Source organism: Haplochromis burtoni, unplaced genomic scaffold (genome assembly GCF_018398535.1).
Source record: "Haplochromis burtoni strain Fernald_Lab_line unplaced genomic scaffold, NCSU_Asbu1 Contig_192, whole genome shotgun sequence".
NCBI lineage: Eukaryota > Metazoa > Chordata > Actinopteri > Cichliformes > Cichlidae > Haplochromis > Haplochromis burtoni.
Genome location: NW_024582553.1, coordinates 1185490 through 1206941, shown reverse-complemented (window position 1 = coordinate 1206941; position 21452 = coordinate 1185490). Strand labels below are relative to the sequence as shown.

The window sequence follows — 21452 nt, the reverse complement described above, 5'->3', positions numbered from 1 at the left end:
GACTTTTATGTATATGTATATATTGTGCTATTCTTAGTTAGTGTATTGTCTGTCTTGTTAATGTTTGTTTATAATGGAGCACTGTAACAAAAAATTATTTCCCCCAGGGATCAATAAAGTATTCTGATTCTGATGACACTATTACACCTTCCATTTGGCCAAGTAAGCTTGGCACAGACAAGAGCCAAGTCTGAACATTTTCCAGTCCTGCCTTACGATTATTCATTGATTACGCAAGTACATCACATCTACAAATATTGCACAAACAACAAGATGGAATAGGCACTGACAGTGTATAGCAACTGTTATGAGAAACAAAACAGACACACAACATACATTTTAAACTGAAGCATCTGATTCTTCGTCATCCTCTAGATAATAAATTGGAATCCAGTCAGGTGAGAAGTACAAGTCAGGTACCTTTTCCACCCATTATGTGTTTATACACCTCTCTGCATAATGGTTATTATCCTATCTTCATCCACTCATCCCAATCAGTTGCGTCAGATGGCTGCCCCTCCCTGAGCCTGATTCTGCTGGATGTTTCTTCCTATTAAAATGGACTTTTTTCCTTTCCACTGTCGAAAAAAAGCACTTGCTCATAGGGGTCATTTGATTTTTGGGGTTTCTCTGTTTTATCTGTATTATTGTAGGGTCTTCACCTTACAATATAAAGCACCTTGATGCAAACTGTTGTTGTGATTTGGCACTATGTAAATAAAATTTAATTGACATGAACTGTCACTCAGATTTAGGTGTACACTGATCCAGCCATACCAATATTTGTCTAAGAGACAGTACTACACAACAGAAAAAAACCATAATAAACACTGGACATAATGAGACTGGTGACATATACAGGGTGGGCCATTTATATGGATACACCATAATAAAATGGGAATGGTTGGTGATAGTAAAGTCCTTTTTGTGGTACATTAGTATATGTGAGAGGGCAAACTCCACCAGATGGGTGGTGACCATGGTGGCCATTTAGAAGTCGGCCATCTTGGATACAACTTTTGTTTTTTCAGTAGGAAGAGGGCCATGTGACATCATCAAACTTATTGGTAATGTCACAAGAAAAACAATGCTGTGCTTGGTTTCAACGTAATTTTATTCTTTCATGAGTTATTTACAAGTTTCTGACCACTTATAAAATGTGTTCAATGTGCTGCCCATTGTGTTGGATTGTCAATGCAACCCTCTTCTCCCACTCTTCACACACTGATAGCAACACCGCAGGAGAAATGCCAGCACAGGCATCCAGTGTCCGTAGTTTCAGGTGCTGCACATCTCGTATCTTCACACCATAGACAATTACCTTCAGATGACCCCAAAGATAAAAGTCTAAGGGGGTCAGATCGGGAGACCTTGGGGCCCATTCAACTGGCCAACGACGACCAATCCACCTTCCAGGAAACTGTTCATCTAGGAATGCTCGGACCTGGCACCCATAATGTGGTGGTGCACCATCTTGCTGGAAAAACTCAGGGAACGTGCCAGCTTCAGTGCATAAAGAGGGAAACACATCATCATGTAGCAATTTCAAATATCCAGAGATTGATGAAGAATGGACCCACTATCGTTGTACCCCATATACCACACCAAACCATCACTTTTGTTGTGCCAACAGTCTTGGAGGGATCCATCCAATGTGGGGTTAGTGTCAAACCAATAGCGGTGGTTTTGTTTGTTAACGTCACCATTCACATAAAGGTTTGCCTCATCACTGAAAAAAATCTTCTGCGTGAACTCAGGGTCCTGCAAATTCTGTGCGCCGATCTGGGTCATCCTCATTGAGATGCTGCAGCAGCTGAAGTTTGTAAGGGTGCCATTTGTGAGTAGCTAATATCCACCAAAGGGATGTTCGACTAATGCCACTCTCCAGTGACATGCGGCGAGTGCTACGCTGTGGGCTCTTGCTGAATGAAGCTAGGACAGCCAATGATGTTTCTTCATTAGTGACAGTTTTCTTGCGTTCACATTTTGGCAAATCCAACACTGAACCAGTTTCACAAAACTTAGCAAACAGTTTGCTAACTGTAGAATGGGAGATGGGTGGTCTCGTAGAGTGTCTTGCATTGAAATCTGCTGCAATGACCCAGTTACTGCGTTCCCCAGATATCAACAATATTTTGATCCGCTCCTCATGTGCTAACCTCTTTGACATGTCAATGGCTGTGAACAAAGAGAAACTTGTAAATAACTCATGAAAGAATAACATTACCAATAAGTTTGATGATGTCACATGGCCCTCTTCCTATTGGAAAAACAAAAGTTGTATCCAAGATGGCCGACTTCTAAATGGCCACCATGGTCACCACCCATCTTGTGGAGTTTGCCCCCACACATATACTAATGTGCCACAAACAGGACTTTAATATCACCAACCATTCCCATTTTATTACGGTGTATCGATATAAATGGCCTACCCTGTATAGTTCATAATGGAAGTGCTGGACAAGAATTATTTTCTCTAATTTGTTTTTCAGTCCTGGTGGAGTTATGCATTTGCCACATTTTGCATTTGCTCTGGACAGATAAGACATATCAGAGCAGGTCCTAGCACTTATTTCTTCTATGGTGCAAAAGGGAAACTTAGATAGATAGCACTTTAATGTTTTATTTCCCTGAACTGACCGATGGCTAGAGCAAGTAGAGCTCAATCAGCATTCCTCCCTCACCACTGAATTACCAAAGTTAAGGTGAGAGTCTTATGCCTAACCCGATGCTTTGGTGGAGCAGAGTGCTTTACTTCTTCCAATTGGTCTTGTTGGTTGTCAGATTAAGGCGATGTTCAGTCACGTCCTTCACCTGTCCAAGAATTGAGATTTGGGATAGTACAAAATTCCCGAACAGTATTTCAAAATGTAATATTTGCGCATGCAAGCCAAATTCTGGTATGCTAAAGTGATCTGCTCTGACACACTGACGCTCTAAGGAAGGATACAAACAAACAACAATTTCTCTGAGAAGATTAATCTGTCTTGTCCTTCTCCTTTTTTCCTTTTTCTCTTGAGCATTTTTCCTAGTTTTTCTTCTTCTGTCCCTTCCACACATTTAATGCTTTCAGGGGATTTTTCATTTCAGCAAAATCTTCTCTTTTTAAAATTATTTTCTTTACTTTTATCTCTCTTATTATCTAGTTTTTTCTTCTGGCTCCATTTGAAGTCTCAGACTGAAATTTCCTCCTTGTGGGAACCCAAAATGTGTCACTTAAACAAGTTGTAATTTGACCAACCAATCATGCCTCTTAAAAGAATGTGTCATATGTTATTATTTCAGCTCAGACTTCTGAGAGCTCTGGGAACTTTCCACAGCCACTTTCTTTCCTTTTTCAAATACAAAAAAATGTGTATCTGTGAAAACTAACCAATTTAAATGAACTCCACTAACTCTACCCAGAATAGTGGTCAAATATCCAGCCAGAATTATGCCAGAAGCTTTTTGGTGAACGAAAAGTCTCATTTTACCTAATATTAGTGGGGCTGTTATGTACATATATCACCCTGTATGTATACTTTCAACCTTGTCTGAAAAGAGAAAAATGAATTAAAACTTGTGCATCCAATTCTTGTTTTTTAAAGTCATTAAAGTTGTATGCTGTACAATCATTCCACCGTGGAAAAATAACAGCTCAAAGGAATCAATAAAAACCCCAAATGACCATGATACTCATGCCCATGATGAGTGCAAGTAAACTTTTTACTACAACAGTACATGCCACTACTGCATGACATTAAATGTTGTCTTCGCTCTCCCATAGTTTGTTTTCTTGTCTTTGACTTTCTAGTCTCTCTTTCCATTCAGCCCAAGTAGTCATGGTATATTGCTGCCCCTCCCTGTGTCTGGCTCTACTGGTGTATTTTTCCATTTAAAGGTGAGTTTTTTTTCCCTTCCCAGGGAAGGAACGAGTACTTTGATTTATTGCCTTATAAGAAGTGATTACATAAGCACACATTGCACACATGCACAGTGTGTGACTCTGTTTGTTTTCATTTTGGCACAGGCAGCTTTTCTATTTTTTGGTTATTTTTTGTTTTTGTTTTGTTTCATCAACCAGTCAAACCTCTTGGAAGAATGTATTGTACCATAGGTTACTACTTTCACCTTTCCCCTCTGTCAGTGCACCCCAGGGCAGCTGTGGCTACAATGTAGCTTGCCATCACCAGTGTGTGAATGTGTGCGTGAATGACTGAATGTAGTGTAAAGCACTTTGGGGTCCTTAGAGACTAAGTAAAGCGCTATACAAATGCAGGCCATTTCAGTCCATTGCTTGCTTAGAGTTGCTCTTGTAATTTTCCCCTGGAAGTCCCTGCTAATGTTTTCTCATTTCTTCCCATTTTTTCTCATGCCCAGAACATCCTTTTTCTAGGTTTGTGAATATAGTTGAAAATGCTAACTCAGACTACTTTCTAAGAAGATTTTTGAGCAGAATACTCATCCTGGTTTTTAGAAACAAATCCTGTGTAATTATGAAGTTAAAACAGAAGTCGAGAAAATGTTTATTTTGGGGAAAAAGAGGATTTGTTCTTCTAGTTGCGTTTTGTGCTTGTATGCATGTATCTGATGTGATATGTTGCTGTTGTTCCTGCATCACCATAATAATGCTGGTCCAGGATTATCATTTCAACTGACCAACCACGGGGGAAAGCAAAAAAATAATTTTGCTTGCATAAAACCCCAGAACAAAGAGTTAGGTTTTCTGTTACCCAAGTTCAAGTTGCTCGTGCTGGTTTGTTATTGATTGTATTTAAAAGCATTCGCTGTCTTCTTGGGTAATGCTAACTGAATGCTCAGACTTTGTCATTTGTCAGTTGCAATGTTTATCGTGGTTCAGCAGTTATGATGACATAAAACACAACACCAACACAAAGATATCAGATCATAATACATACCAGTCATTACATATGGAAGCAATCGATGCACTTTTAGCACATACAGAGATTGTGATGAATGATGTTTAAATAGAAGAAGTGTGTAAAACTATATTTCTGGAAATGGTAATGTTGGAACGGCCCATACAAGCAATATAAAAATATTAAATATTAAATCAAAAATCATTAATCATCATTGCTATATTGCTCCCCCAATACTCAAATGTATGACCTACTGTGAGAGGGCTTGGGGAAGCATAAAACTAATACTAATCCAATTTATATGCCCTCCAAGGTGCTCAGGAACTTTTACTCGTGCACCATAGAGAGCATCCTGGCGGGAAACATCTTAACCTGGTTCGGGAACAGCACCATGCAGGACAGACGAGCTCTACAGAGGGTTGTGCGGTCAGCTGAGCGCACCATCCGCTCCGAGCTCCCTGACCTGCACTCAATCTACAGCAGGCGTGCTGGACCAAGGCCAGGAAGATCGTGAAGGACCTCAGCCATCCCAACAACAGACTGTTCTCTCTGTTGAGGTCAGGAAAGCGATTCCGCTCCCTGAAGACCAACACAGAGAGACTGAGGAGGAGCTTCTTCCCGCAGGCGATACGGTCTCTCAATCACACCACCACACAGTACTGACCCACACATATAGTTCTTACACACACACTGGACTTTCTGGACTTTGTTTTTGCACAACACTGGTCACTATATTCTTCATTTCCGGTTAATACTTGTACAGCTGCTGTTATTGTGTATATATTTATTTATATTTAGATTTCTTCATACATTCTTATATAGTTCTATATTGTGTATTTTGTTGTACAGTTATTTTATTTTCAACTTTAATTTATATATTTTATCTTATTCTCCCAGTTAAAATTACCCTTCATTCTAATTTGTGTTGTACAGTTATTTCATTTTTAACCTTAATTTATATTTTATTCCTTCCTAGTTAAATTTACCCTTTTTAATTTTTCATATTTATTTCTTATCTTATTCATAGCCTTTCCTTTTTTTGTTTTCTTTAGGTCACGAGCAGTTGTCCAAGCATTTCACTACATATCATACTGTGTATGACTGTGTACGTGACAAATAAAATTTGAATTTGAATTTGAATTTGAATTATATTTAAAAGAAAGCTATAATAAATAGATCAGATCATCATGAACAAAGCAGCTGAATATTCATGAAATTGCATGCCTTAAAGTTTTACGATTTTGTTTAACTCAGCACTACACTGATATTGTACAAAGGACAAAATGATCTCCTTCCAAACTATATCCAGAGATTGTTTGAAATTAGAGGAGAAAATATATCATATGTAAATATGTGATTATTGCTCAAATGAAAAATCAGTGGGGTAAACTTCTAGAGTGATTGTGATGAGGAATTAAGATTGCATTGTTCATCATGTAAATTTTTAAAAATGTTTCAAAATCAGGTGGTAAAGAAATCTAAAAACGAGATGCAATATGAATTCCATTGTATATGAAACTTTTGTTTTTCTCCTAGTTCAATATCAGTTGTTCAGTGAAATATTTGTTTGGTGAAATCTAGTTAACCATTGAAATTATGTTGTATGTATGTAGGTATATGAGGCTTCAGTTGGTAATTCATTTGTGTTCTTCCCATTTAATTTAATCCCCGACTGTCAGTATTTACTTATTTATTTATACAACCTCACATTTTGTTGTTTTCAAAAAGAAAGGACTGAAGTTTACACACACACACACACACACACACACATACACACACACACACACACACACACACACACACACACACACACACACACACACACACCTCAAGTCCAGAGGAGTCAGCTGAATGGGAAGAACAAGATCTGGTCAGTTATCACCTACGCCCTGCCGGTGATCATATATCCCCTGCTGGGATAATAACCTAGCCAAAGGAGAATATAGAAACCACTGAAATCAAGACAAGGAAGCTCCTTATGGAGGCTTTCACACTAAATCAAGCACCCCGAGCGCTGTCTAAGATGGGACAATGAACATCGCCCTTATGAAGTCAGTCACTGTACAAAAAAAGTTATGCTCAATGTTAAAAGTAATGCAATTGAATAGAGGTTTGACAGATTACCTATTATCTATGTCTATGTAACATGCTCCACCTAGACTGGTTCCTGATCAACTGTAATTTTTGCTGACAGTAAAATCAAACTGACAAAAGATACCACTCCCACATTGCTCTCTTTTGGCTGACATACTAATCCTGCTGTCACTATCTAGTATCTACAGAGGTCATTTTAGTCATGCAAGTGGATGCTTCCTATTAACAGAATGAGCATTAGTCATAATCATTGTTAACAGGTACCTCTATTAGAGCACCTTCCATCAAAGCACTTCTTACTCTGTTGACTTATCTTGAAAAAGTAACTTAAGGTCAGTCAGATTTACAGTATGCTTAGCATGCTCCAGGAAGTACTGTGCCTTCTACCATAGCTGGTGAACAATGTACTGCTGTAATGACCTAATGCAAGAAAACAACAAAGCAGCTTAATTGGAGTAAGTTACCTGTACCTCAATGTCATAGCTTAATTGTTTAACTTACATTTGATACACTGTGCATGTGTTTTTATCCAGAGTGACATAAAACCGTGTATTGTAATGATTAAAAAAATAGATAAATGTATCAGATTCACATTAACATAGCAATATGGATCCATCCTGCCTTGTTTTAATTGTTCAGGCTGATGTTGGTGGTGTAATATTGCAAGGAGATTACAGGATGATGGTATCATGAAAAACTAAGGCCTGTAGCTTTACACAAGAATCACACATTACAATTTCAGACAAGTGTTGTTTTAATTTAAACTGGCTACAAGAAAACATTTTCCACTGCTAAAGCACAAGATCATTTAATTAAAAAATATATTTTTCTTTGCTTTTTGTATAGCAAAAACACAAGATGACCACCTATACTCAAAACATACTCATGTTTTTAATTAGTGATTGACTTTTTTATTTTTCTTATAAGATATGTTTTGCTGAAGCAAAGCAAACAGCTATTTTATAGCAAGCGCAGAATTATTTTTGTTTGGCAACCTAGTTTCAAGGTTTAATATTATGCCAGCTTGACATTAATCCCCTCAAAGTTTAATAAGCAGCATTTCTGGTCAACCATTATAATGATATACATATAGTACATATAAAGTACATATTCAAATGTCATCAATGAAAAACCACTTTCCAAGCTAACATATAAAGAAATTAATAAGTGCAGTACAATATATATTTTTCACAGCAGTTCATCACAGGTCCAAATTATATAAAATAGACACAGAGGCATGCCAGCAGCAGAAGACATAAGAGAGGTCGAAAAGCACTGAATGCAGATTCACTGGTCCCGTGGCCACTGGCAGGGGCTGTGTGGGCCGATACACATTGAAATATCCTGTTTGTTTGGGGAACATCTTGATCTAGTGGATAAGAACGAAAGAAATCCTTTAGGACACATTTAAATATTCAATTGAAAAAAGTCATATCATTATTTGATGCATATGTTCCTGCACTGGAATGCACGCTCTGGTTTATTGTTGCAGAAGTGTAGCCTGTAATCTGCTAGCTGTTGAAGCCTGTCATGGATGTCTCATAAGAGTTGATGAAGAGGTGAAATCACGTGATACATGTACAGATTGCCAAAGATTATGTTGAACTGTTGAAGACAGTCACATGTTTTTCCTCTTCCTGCCCAACACTGATTAGTGATTTACTGAGAGCAGCTGATTTCACAGATAACTGAAAGTGTCATTCACACCAGAGGAAACTGAGCAGGTGAATTGCTTACATTTGAGTGTACTGTCATAGATTATTGTGCTGTAATGTAGTTTTACCATTACTCTAGCATTAATAAAAATTATTGCATCTTTTTTTACAATAGTGCAATGACAAAAGTGTTATTTTTACATTTTTCATGCTGGTATTGAGAGGTGCTTTGCTTTTAACTGTGTGTCGTTAAGGTTGACTATCACAATAATACTTGATCTTGGTCATTGAATTTGTCTTTTGTGGAGACTTGATATGCATTTACTTGATAACTGTGCATTACAGTTATCATCACTCTCTCAGTGATGCTACAGTGATGTTTGCTTCAGTGAGTTTGGGTACCAAGGAAGAGTTTGGACCCGGATTACTAATGACAACAGACTTAAGTGCCTGACCAGAATATCAAATGAAATGCACATTGCTGACTCTCTGTGATCAGTATTATTACTCATTATTTCAAGTTTATTCATTATTTCAAGCTGTTGACTCAAATGTTTAAAATGTCTGTGTCACAATTCATGTTCTGAGCCTTCAATACCAAGGGAATACAGTCATTTTAATCACTGTACATAGGTATGTCAGCCATGTATATTATCATTCCCATTTTGCTTCATCTGTATGGCATACCATACAAAGGTCTCAAGGCTAGCAAATTACCTTTTTAAAATGGATGATGGGTAAAACTTACCAGGTTTAAGTCCACATTGACTGGCTCTTTAAAGACTGTCCAGACAACTGCTTGGTTGCATAAAGGTGTGGTTAGGGAGCCACTGTAGCGGTAGTAGTCATGCCGGTTCACATTGCCAAGCAAGTCATCAATGGAGATCTCATATGTGACCATCACTGTTGTGCCTACAATGAAGCAAAGATGCACAACATGTGGTGATCTGCTTGGGCCCTGATTCAGAAGTTTGCTTTCCTGTTCAACAAAGCACATGTGTGCTCACTGATATTGTGTATCTTTGAGAGATAGCTGGTCAGGTTTTCCAGAAGTCTGTGTTAGATGTTGGTGCTGATGTAGGATGTGTCTATCGAGACAGTTATATTGGATAATTAGAAAGAAACTCAAATATATGGGTTGTAGTTTAACAAAGCTAAAATAAAAACTAACAAAAAAACAGAAACTTACTGTTCCTGATCCAGTACTCCCATGAGAGCTGCTCGAAGTGCTCCCATGAGAGGTGCTCTTGGTAGTAGGGATAGACTGGAAAATTGACATTAAGAGAAACTTTTAACCCACAACTCACAAAATGATATTGGAAATAACAGCAAGCTTTCTTTATAGACCTAACAATCGCTTCAGGCTTTTTTGAAAGCCTTGATTGAGTTTAAAAATCAATCAAGTGATTGATTTAAAAAAAAAAACATATCATACAGAAGTATATTATTTTTTACGTGACTTTTTAAAATCACAAAGATGCTCATCACTTCTGTAGCTTAAAGCATCTCAGATAATGACTGCATAATTATGACCAGAGTTTTTGTCTGACATTAATAATGCAAAGTATTTAGGAAAATGATTAATCATCTTTATTTTCACAAGTATTTCCCCATGAAAAGACAGTTGAAGTGTTTATTAAAAATATGACTTCAAAGCGAGCCATATGTTAATATTGCTAATGCCAGAGATTTGTATATTTTGTGTATTTGAGAGATGTTATTTCACTTTTCTCAGATTTGTGTGGAATTCTAATGATCAAATATAGAGTGCAAAAAAGTTTTTTCTCCTTTAACTATTAGGAATGGATTCCCATCTATGATATTACAACTGTCATCAGCCGCCAGCATGAACTGCACTGTTAATCAGATAACTCTAAGACGATGACACTGAGTGTCTGAGACAGTGATCACATAACTTGGTGCGTAGGACAGGTAGAAATAGAAACTATTTTGTCTTACTTATTTTCTTCTGCCCTGTTCACATTGTAGATCCCTTCAGAAATTCGAGTGTAGTGCAGATTTAGCTTTCTTTGAAATACATGGAATGTGTATCATAAGCCAAGTGTTTGACAACCAATATAGCATATATACTACTGTTAACAGCTTAACTTCCCCAGGTTTTACCTCAATAAAGACTCCCAACATTGCCAAGCCATCCGGTGCCTGTAATGCCTCATCCAGGGTTAAATCCTTTCTCTTGCTTACAATGTGCATCTGGACAAAAGACCAACTTAATGGCATGGAATATAAACAGGCTAGGTGTTTGGGGAAAATGCTTCAGATGCTTAATCTTTGTCACTACCTCCATTGGGTATCTTTTTGAGTCCACAGTATGCTCTGAGCCTTCAGACGTATCTGATGTGTCACCCCAGTGGAAGTGGAACTGTAGGATGGTATAGTCATGGCCCAAACCTCCTCCTGACTCCTCCACCAAATTTTCCACCAGTACACACTTCACTGGCAGTTGTTTGACAACACAAGAAAAGAATACTACAAACATACTCTTTTGATTTAGATGAAGAAGATTGGCATAAAAATAATGTAAGATGCTGTAATAATGTAAATAAGAACCTTTATATTAACCATGTCCAAAACAATTGCGAATGATTAAAAAAAACCCTTCAAACTTGAATGGCCTGTGTTGGTGATGTACTTGATAGCGTGGTTGTCATCAAAATGTTTAAATACAAAGGCATCAAGATGGCTGTCCGGCACAGCATTGTTTTTGTCAATGTTGATGGGTGACTGGTGTGTACTGCTACAGTGGGAGCCAGGCAGAAGCTGTCAAGAAGGTGGAGTGTCAGCTATTTGCAGAAAACATTTTCAGTCAAAATCCTGATCTCAGAGTATTTTCAGTATAAAACTCTCCTGATAAATGTGCTGATACATACCACAGTGATGTGGATGATAACACCATTCATCTGAAGAATGGAAAAAGAGTCATATATGTAATGTGCCAAATCAAAGTCATAAAAATGTATCAATCATTTATGTTTTTTTCCAATTTACAGGGAGGTAGAGGAGTTCCAGGGGAGGCATACACATTACGTTCGTGCAGAGGTTGTGTAGGTCGGTAGATATTATTCAGGTGTGTTTCCATGGGAAACTTCTTAATCTAAGAACAGATTACCAAAGGCTAGGTTAAGGTTAACATCAGCTAGCGCCCTGGCAGCACAGACATACACTCCCTAAAGCAGTGACTGTGACTGAAAAAGCCTTGCTCATTCAGATAGCCTGTACTTTTTTGTAAGAACAAGGAAACATACCATAAAAGAAATCACAATAGCACATAGAAAATGTATCAAATGTTTTACATAGAAAATGTATCAAATGTTTTACATAGAAAATGTATCAAATGTTTTACATAGAAAATATACAATTTTAAGTGGAAAAAAAAGTTCATTTTAAATTTGATGACAGCAACAAATCAAAATCTAGACTCAAGGCAGACCACAGCACCCAGACTCTTTTTTAAGACTCCAAGCTGCTGTAATAGATTCAGTATATAGTTCTATATAGTATATGGAAATATGCAAGGCCTTCACTGGAAAAGATGTTGTCCAGATGGGAAAATATGTCACTTTTTTAAACATGTGTGATTTCTCCAGATTATCCAGATCTTTTGATGACATTATGCACTGTAGATGACGAGATATTTAAATATCTCCCAGTGTTATGGAGAAGAACATTACTGAGATATTAAACTGGTTTTTGGTGAGCATCTGCCAATATTTGCTTCTGAGCAACTCTGTCTGTCAAAGATATTCTTTTTATATATATTCTAATCACCTGTTTCTATTTAACCTAGCAGCAAAATCCTTTTCCAGCTGTTTTCTTGTAGTAACATGTACTTTTTGCCTTTTGATGATGATGAGATGAGATAGCCTTTATTTGTCAGTTGCAGGTCATTTGCCCACAACCAAGATGACAGACCTTGCCGACCGTACATACAATACAAACATCACAATGGGGAGACAGGTCAGGCTAGGTAGCAAGGAAAAAAAACATCAAAATGTGCAACACAGAAGGATAATACAGGAATGCACAGATATCAACACACCATAACACAATAAACACAGACAAGCAACATGGGAAAGTGTTCCAGTGTGTACATCTGATCTGGGACCGCTGCAATCTTTTGACTGCGCCTCCAGCTGACCCGATGTCCACATCAGAGGGGAGGTAAGCGTTGGAGGTGGCGTTGGATAGGAAGGGTGATGCGTCAGTGAGTGATCAGTATAGTGCGTGTCCATAGTTCAGCTGAGACAGTGTCCTTCGCCCCGCCAGGCTAAGTAAACAGTCTTCCAGCCAACCCAGGTGGCCTTGCATGGAATGGGAAGGAACAGACTCAACACAGTCGTTATCGGGGAGTTTTTGTTCGGCTCCAGCCTTGAGCCCACAGCTGGCGCCGAAGGGGTAGCCGGATTATGATGGTAATTTTTATTTTGCAAACAACTCATGAGAATTTCAAGCTGTTTTTAATACTCCGACACTGGTCTCTCAATCTCCCGTTAATAGCTGCGAGTTTCTCCGTGATGTTATTAGCCGTCGATTCTGTGGTCTTGTCACTCTTTTTGCTCACATAGCAGATTCTGAGACCTCACGACCGCAGCCAACTGATCCGAGATGTAATCCAGCTTCCGCCCAGAGATGTTGTTCTGAGTTGATTCTTTCCTGATGTAATCCAACATACATACGCTCAAAGGTGTTATTCTGAGCATTCACTGCAGTCGTAAGCGCCTCCAAGCTCTTAACCATGCTGCCTTCAGTGAGCCCTTTCTGAGAAGTCGCACCTGTCGTTCCAATCCCAGCGGGCAGCCTTGTGGGGGTTTGAACAGCCGGTTCCGCTCTCTTAATTCTCCGATAAGCCAGGGCCAAGCCAGCTCCGATCAGCAAGAACCCTGTTATCATGGTTCCGAATAGGTAGATATCTTCAGCGTCCTCGATCGACAGTCCCGCCAGGCACACGATCCTCTGCCACCCGTCCATCGTGTATCCGGCAGGGAAAGTCCCTCCAGGGCACTCGGGTTCTCCCGAGCCCAGACTTCTCGTTAAAGGGTGTCAATAGCATTCAGAGACCAGTTGATCAAATCCATAATTCTCTTTTAGGTTTTAGACACAGACTGTGAGAGGGTGTTCCAGGGAAAGTAATACAAAAAAGACACGAGACTAGACAAGGACATAAGAACTAGCAGGGAAGATAAGGGAGAGGAGAAAAAGTGCGTCCGCCTCCTCCGAGAGCCAAAGAAAGATTCAAATTGGGATGTTGCCGTCATCCCAATTTGATTGACTGACGTTGTTGCCATCAAATTAAAAAACTGTACGCACACATGTCCTCTGAGTGTTTTAAGAGATTTTTATACTGGTTGATCCTTTAAGTTAAATTCAAAGAGTCATGCATCTGCTGAGCCACCAGACAAGTCTAGGGCTTACATAGACATATGTGCGCCTCACTATCTGCAGTTGGCTGGTAAATGATCAGGTAGATAAGTTGAAAAGAAAGACTTCACTTGTCATTCTGTTACTTTTGCATGACTCGGAATTATCTGTTTATCCCACACAGTCACGTGCCGTTTGCGCAACATTTTCACTTGTTGACAGAGTCAACAGAAAAAGACATAAATAAAAAGGCATGATTATCAAACACAATAATCAAGCAGACACCAGCATGTACCAGTATGCTCCATCGGTATGTCACCAGTAAGTCTAGAGCTGCATGTCTGCACATTTCAGTGATTGCTTCTGCAACTGTTTGTAAATCCAACACAAACAGAAGGATTCCATTTGCCATGAGTCATTTACTGGTCGAGCTATTCAGTAGGATTAGCAGTAATTAAATAATTAAATAATTTCTAATCCACATTAATTAATATAAGAAGCTTTCTTTTCAGCATTTTCTCATATCATATATATTTGTTTGTTTGTTGTGTTGTGTTAAAAGGAGGAAGAGAACATTCATATTTGCAAATCCCCTTAAATTCACTAAACACAATCTTTGCTCCTCTTATGCTAAAGAGAACTCACCAGTTCACTGTTGGCGTGGATTGGCTCATGAAAGATTGTCCACACGACTGCTTCGTTGCAAGCAGGCGTTGTCAGGGAACCCATGTATTGGTAGAACTTTGAAACCAGTTTTGTTGCCTATTTAAAAATAGCAGCGTGAAGTCTGGGACATACTGACATTTATGAAAAACCCAAGTACAGCATATCCATCTGGATGCTCCCGGGGGGCAGTGAGATGATCCTTCTGAGTGACTATGTGCATCTGGAAGAGATTCCAACCATTTAACCATTTATAAGGCAAAGCAAAACAAGGAAAAGAAGTTTAGACGTCAAGTGATGAAGAAACATTGTACCTCCATTGGATATCTGTGCTCATCGACTGTGTGCTCTGAACCCGGATGATTTCCATCACCCCAGTGAAAGTGAAACTGAAGTCCTGTATATGTTCCACTAAGTCCACCTCCACTCACTTTAACTTCATTTCCTTTCAATGTGCACACCACTACAAATGGGTGTAACATGGAAAACTTTGATAAACATATTTAATTATGACAGAGATGAAGCCTTTCTTAATTTCTACAACATACTACAAACAGGATATTTGCTATTACACAGTGGTAGAAAATACTTAAATCCTTTTCTCAACCAAATGTATACAATGCATTTTAATATTCAGTATTAGCAGTAAAGTATCTCAAAAATTAAATGAAGTAAAACGTGAGTTTTTGTACCTGTATGTCCATTGTTCATAATGGACGTGAAGACATCCTTAGAGTTGAAACCATTGAGGTTGAAGTTTCCCAGGTTAGGGTCAGTCGTTACATTTTTGGTCACAATATCAATAGGGGACATCTTTGATCCTCCACAAAAACTGTTAGTCAGGTTTTTCCACTTAGTGTGTGAGCTGTAAAATTGAGATGCAGACTAAATACCAAAGTCAACCAAATATGATGAAAATCATTCATTCAGATGTTTATCAGATAATTAGCACAGCCTTGATAACAACAATCACTTGCAGTGGCTGAAATGGAAATACAGCAAATATGAGCCTTGAGTAATGCTCATTCATATCCTGGATAAACTGCTTCTTGTTTGTATAAACATGTAAGAGTGACATGAGGGAGAAAGTGAAGCATGACATGTCTATTTTCAACACAAGTGGAAAAGGATGATGGTAATCATTATAAAAGTAAAACTAACGCATTTTACTCACCACATGCTGCCAAAGGCCAGAAACCCAGGTACAGGGTGAGAGTGGGATAATACATCTTCAGGGTGAAAAGAAAATCAATCATCAATAAAAAAAAAATCCATTTGCTCTAGATGTTATATTTTGAGAAAGAGAAAGCAGCTCTGTTATGCTCTCATTGATAGCTAGTTACTACTTAGTAATGAAGGTCTGCTGTTAATGCTAGTTTGCAGCTTTCTATAGGGCCAGTGAAAATTCTGTGTTTTTTTTATTCAGCTGCTTCAAGCGTGGACTGTGAATCATCCAGTATTTTAGTACATAACAGTCCATCTCGGAACTGAAACCCAATTAAGTGCCTTAAGACAGAATAAAGTGAAGAATGTGCATCACAAAAATCTCAAATGATCACTTGGATAAGATTTGTGATCCTCATTTCTTACAAAACTCCATGAAGAAGCTTTCAAGATCAGACAAGCTGATTATATTACTGTACTCATTGTTGAAATTTTGACAAACCGTTCTATCTTTACTCTCGCAGTCTCAGGTCTCCAAGGTTTGAAAAGTGATGTGTTGGTTTCAGGTGTCACATTAAAAACTTTTTTCCAAGTCCAATAAGTCCATCAGTGAGAAAGGGGTAACAAACTGCTGCAGTACACTACAAAATGTATGTATATACTATGCTAATCAATGGGAGGATGCCCACTGTGTTTAAACAATGTACATATGTAGGGGAGACACACAACATGGTTGCTGGACTTTTTTCAGAAACATGGTATTCAAAATAGAGGCATCAATAAGAGCACACCAGATAACTGGTAAAATCAGTATGTATAGCTACATTCATTCTACTCTTTGATATATCACTCAGACACCTATAGAGCACAGGCTCAATGCAAAGGTGAAATAATTGAGCCTGATTTAACCTTAACACTTACAGTGCTTAATAGATAGATTAATTAGACCACCGTCCAAAGCACAGCTGCCTTAAATTAACAATACTGGTAATTATAAACAGAATATTTAATGTTTCTGTAATGGTTAATCCACCAGTATCCACAAACGTTTGAATCAAAATGACATTTTTAAAGACAAAATATGATTATTAATTTTTAAATATACTGTTTTACAAAAGAATGGAGAAAAAAGTAAAGGACATAATTATTATTTTTGTTAAATATGCCAAATCTAAGTTATTTATTCACTCCTGAAGAGAAAAATCAGCTTAAGTGGCTCAATGTGATGTTTGATTAATTTCTGATTTCTCCAAGAAGTTTAGTGTGCCAGCTGCAACTTCAAAACTATTTACTTCAAATTACAACTGAAACTACTCAAATAAAACCAGCAAGAAAACAATATGAAATCATATATTTGCTCCCAGAGGATGGAAGAAGTGAAGAAATGGTGTCCAACAATTGCTTTATAATAAGCAAAATCATCAGACATATTACACAGTTCAGATACTCAGTTCATGAAATGTTTCACAGAAAATAGAAGAACTTTTTGTTGAGTATCACATATTTTTTATTTTTTATAGTCCAGAAAAATCACCCTTAGCATCTATTACTCCTCTGAATAATCTAGACAAAATAAAAGTGAACATATAAGCAGGGTCTTATGCAAAACACTGAATAATGATACACATACCTACAGACAAGTATCTATTTGCAGTCAATACTACAGTGATCGTGTGACCATCCACAAACTATTATCAAATAAAATAAAACAATTATACACAAAACATTCACAAATCACAGTTAATAATTATTAAATGATTAGTAATTACACTAGTCAGTCAACAGCAGAGACAAATTTATAAAATCCAATAATCAATGCCCATCATTCATATGTCAGCTTATTACAAAATATTGTTAGGTAAAGGTACAGAGATTTGCAGTTTTTTGTATCACACGGGCAGCATGTCTGTTACCTGGTAATGTTTAATGTCACTCAGTCTTGTGTTTGTACACACATCACTTTGGTAAGTGAACCTACTCAACAGGTTTTCTGTCCTTCATGTCCTCACACATTCATCACTATGCTTCATTAGGCCCAGTTCTCTTTGTGTTTATGCAGAACAGAAATACAGCAAACACACAACACCTCCTTTTTCCAAAACATTAAAGACCATGGCGTGTTACGGACTGAACATACAGTATATAGGCAAATGAAAGTGACTGTGTGGATCAGAGAGAGACTTGATCTTGACATGAAAACATTTGTGACTTTGACAATTTGTTGCTGTTTGTTGTTGGGGTTTTTTCTCTCTGACAAATGAACAAAATTTGTTTTCTAACTAGCGAGGAATCTCAAAAAGATCACACTATATCTTACCAATTTAGATAAAAATGTATTGTTTTATTTAAAAAATATTATCACATGTAATTTTCTGATGTTTACTTCTGAGTATACTAGATTAATTTTTCCTATTTACTTTGATTCATTTGTCACAATGAGTAGTGCTTTAAAGCAGCCATGCCTTACCTCTTGGTCTGTGGCAGTCTGTCGACAAAATAAGCACAGTGGTTTTGGTTTGAGCTTAAAGACAACAAACTGCTAACAAAAAAGACATGCATCGCGGGGTCCCTGTTTGATTGACAGGTTTGAATGTTTACTTATTAGAAAAGATTTTTAAAATGTTGGTATCAAGTTTCAGCTTTGATTTGGACCATTTTTCCCTTTTGGTTAATTAATTGTGTTTCTGTGTATATGGAAGACTAAGTGCCTGAATTACCCCTTGTTTACCAAATCTTTAACCCACAACTTTCCTTTCTGAACCCAATTCTTTATTGTGAACCAATCAGAGTGTAGCAATTGAATCACAGAAGCTAAAGGATGCTCATGATGCACAAATCAGCTACGCTGAACACATTTTTATCAAAAGAACAACAATATTTACTGGATAATGCAAAAACAGGTAATACAATGTTTTAGCATTAAATTATACTCTAACAGAATGCAAGACAACAGAACTCAAAAAGGACACAAATTTTCATAATGTTCATGTTCCTTTTGGCCTCTACTGCAGTCATACATATGCCTATAAACACTTCTGCTTTTACCATTTATATGTATTTTATATATATTTTCTTGTCTGCATGATTCATGTCATGTCAAGTGTGTCAACCTTTATATATCTTTTTATAACAATAAAAAGACAAAAGAAGAGAAAAAGGCAGAAAGAAGAAATCATATTTGCAAAATCTGTGCATACTGATATTTTTCTGTTCTTCTTACAAGAGAGCTTTAGGTATGATTTAAAACATAAATATTTCTTTGCTTTTGTTTCATGACAAGCTCATGTTTGATGTGGTGAAGTCAGGGGAGTAGTTTCCCACATAAGGAAATTAACATAATTCTCAGGGAGCTCAGAGCAGAGAGGCAAGAGTCCTGCAAAAACAAAAGCATAACTATGTGTAAAGGCAACAGTGCAACAATAACGCATCTAAAAATATCTCTGTGTTTTTAAATGTGAATAGTCTTACTGAAAGAGGGATCCAGTCAGCTCATCAACAAAACCACCTGAAAAGAAATACAACATTTATGTCAAACCAAAGTTAATTAAATCTGTGAACACACATCAGTACCCCCAAAGAATCACAACTAGCACTTACCCGGTGTGCAAACTGTGTCACAAAGAATGGGACAAATGTAGCAGGTTGAGCAACCCTGGAAAACAAAACAAACAAAAAGAGAACAGGATTAACATAAAGAGGCACTAGGTGAAACAAAGTGCTGTGTATTATTACAGAAGTTATAATCTTTTTTAAGTCAAGATGCTTGCTTGGCAGTGCTCGCAGTGATCTGACTCATCTCCTTCCTCACACGGGCACTTGGCACAGTCATTAGAGCAATGCTACAAGATGAGAAGGAACCACAAGGTATAGTGATTAACCGTGCATATGGTATATAGTCAGGACTTATAATCATTTGTAGCAGGTTGCTGAAATTATGTAAAACCCAACTCTAATGTGTGATTACTGGGCAGATGTGCAAATAAAATCTGTTATTTCCATGATATGTTTTTTTTACCTCACAAATGGAGCAAACACTACACAACGATCCAGAGTGGAACTGTGGAGTGTCAGCAGCTCCCTCCTCTTCATCTGAGTCACTTTGGTTGTCCTTTGTGTCTTTACCTTCAGACTCATCTGTAAATGGTTCAGGAAATCATCTTTATCGGAAATGTATTTTATTCAGTTCAATTCAGTTTTATTTATAAATGGTCAAATCACAACAACACTTTCCCCAAGACGCTTTATATTGTAAGCTAAAGACGAGGGAAAGCCCCAATAATCAAATGACCCCCTATGAGCAAGTGCTTTGGTGACAGTGGGAAGGAAAATTTCCCTTTTAACAGGAAGAAAGCAGAACTAGGCTCATTCAGCAAACTGCCACAACTGGTTGGGGGTGAGGGCAGGAAGACAGGCCAAGACACGCTGTGGAAGAGAGTCAAGTGTATCTTGTAGAACATTAAATTGTCTATAAAAGAAAAAAAAAAGATGATCATAACTCTACGTGTCTTTCTTCATTATTTAACCTCCTCTTTAACATGAAATCACAAAATTAATTTAATGATCTGGATAGCAAAATATCTTTTAGATGCGAACATTAGATATTAGAGTCAGGATTTGTCAAATGTTGCAGTAAAATGCAGCTTAAAAATGTATCAGAATGTATCTTATGTTAGACTGCTCTGTTACTATATAGCACTGAGACATACATGTGGGGTAGAAAATGCATAGGTAAGTATTTATTATTGTAAATACCCACGGCAATGCTTTTTAGTATCCCTTTCTTTATTACGGTTGCTGTTGCAAACACACGAACGGCTGCAGCTCTACAGCTTCCAGCCACACAATCATCACCAACAACAACAACTACAGACAGGCATCACAGCTTCTTATTTCGGCGAGGCGTTTTTGCAGATGCAGTGTAGGTGCGTCCATCTCCCCTGCAGTGGCACCGCAGACCATGCCCCGCCAGAATTACAAAAGCAAGTAATGCCATGTAATCATATTTGTCCATTTCATTAGGTACACCTGTTTAATTGCTGTTTAATACAAGGATCGACACCCGGAAAGTATACACAGCGCTTCAGTTCTTACACATTTTGTCATTTTACAGCCTTATTTGAAAACGGATTCAATTAATTTTTAACCTCAAAATTCTACATACAATAATGAAAAAGTGAAAGTATATTGCATGAAATTCTTGCAAATTTACTCAAAATAAAATACAATAATATAAAATTTAAAGAAGTATTCACAGCCTTTGGTCAATATTTTCTTGAAGCACCTTTGGCAGCAATTACATCTCATAGTTCCTGCTGCCGAAAAACATCCCCACAGCATGATGCTGCCACCATCATGCTTCGCTGTGGTGATGCTATTTGCCAGCTGATGAGCAAGGTCTGTCTTTTACTGAGGAGTGGCTTCTGTCAGGCCACTCTACCATATAGGCCAGACTGGTGGAGCTCTGTCAGAGTTACTATTGGGTTCTTGGTCACTTCCCTGAAAGAGCTCAATTTTCAGTGTCATGTCAAAGACTGTGAATGAATATAATCCGTTTTGGAATAAGTCTGTAACATGACAAAATAATAATAATAATAATAATAATAATAATAATAATAATAATAATAATAATAATAATAAT

The 21452-nt window shown here is 37.6% G+C and overlaps 3 protein-coding genes across 4 annotated transcripts in view; all 3 read right to left on the bottom strand.

The window, feature by feature from the left end:
* Positions 1 to 7636: 7636 nt before the first annotated feature.
* On the bottom strand, positions 7637 to 9774 carry LOC102290742 (carbonic anhydrase 4-like). Its single transcript, XM_042226005.1, has 2 exons — positions 9357 to 9774; positions 7637 to 8322 (listed from the first exon to the last, which is right to left on the bottom strand). Exons 1-2 carry the CDS (start codon positions 9603 to 9605, stop codon positions 8155 to 8157), a joined length of 417 nt encoding a protein of 138 aa, XP_042081939.1. The 5' UTR covers positions 9606 to 9774; the 3' UTR covers positions 7637 to 8154.
* LOC121811773 (carbonic anhydrase 4-like) lies at positions 9668 to 15463 on the bottom strand. The gene is made up of 7 exons (XM_042226022.1): positions 15343 to 15463; positions 14965 to 15113; positions 14633 to 14749; positions 11500 to 11529; positions 11236 to 11389; positions 9798 to 9872; positions 9668 to 9696 (listed from the first exon to the last, which is right to left on the bottom strand). Exons 1-7 carry the CDS (start codon positions 15461 to 15463, stop codon positions 9668 to 9670), a joined length of 675 nt encoding a protein of 224 aa, XP_042081956.1.
* A 1852-nt stretch (positions 15464 to 17315) lies between these two features.
* The window catches only part of LOC102292094 (sarcoplasmic reticulum histidine-rich calcium-binding protein-like), a 6372-nt gene continuing 2235 nt past the window's right edge, over positions 17316 to 21452 (bottom strand). Inside the window, exons 2-6 of one of the 2 annotated variants that reach the window (XM_042226003.1) lie at positions 19830 to 19948; positions 19582 to 19653; positions 19412 to 19466; positions 19283 to 19319; positions 17316 to 19187 (exon numbers count right to left, since the gene is read on the bottom strand). In XM_042226003.1, the coding sequence (XP_042081937.1) occupies positions 19166 to 19187; positions 19283 to 19319; positions 19412 to 19466; positions 19582 to 19653; positions 19830 to 19948 (305 nt within the window). In that variant the 3' untranslated portion in view covers positions 17316 to 19165. Of the gene's footprint in view, positions 19188 to 19278; positions 19320 to 19411; positions 19467 to 19581; positions 19654 to 19829; positions 19949 to 21452 lie in introns of those variants that run through there. The other variant, XM_042226004.1, reaches the window with a different exon arrangement.

What these genes read in the sequence shown, in the direction of transcription:
- LOC102290742 (XM_042226005.1), bottom strand. Translation starts at nt 9,605, where the DNA reads ATGTGCTTTGTTGAACAGGAAAGCAAACTTCTGAATCAGGGCCCAAGC. An exon ending in TCAATGTGGACTTAAACCTG is followed by an intron (nt 8,323 to 9,356) that starts GTAAGTTTTACC and finishes CTTATCCACTAG; the next exon opens with ATCAAGATGTTCCCCAAACA.
- LOC121811773 (XM_042226022.1), bottom strand. Translation starts at nt 15,463, where the DNA reads ATGTCCCCTATTGATATTGTGACCAAAAATGTAACGACTGACCCTAAC. An exon ending in TATGAACAATGGACATACAG is followed by an intron (nt 15,114 to 15,342) that starts GTACAAAAACTC and finishes ACCCATTTGTAG; the next exon opens with TGGTGTGCACATTGAAAGGA. An exon ending in TTATCATCCACATCACTGTG is followed by an intron (nt 11,390 to 11,499) that starts GTATGTATCAGC and finishes CCTTCTTGACAG; the next exon opens with CTTCTGCCTGGCTCCCACTG.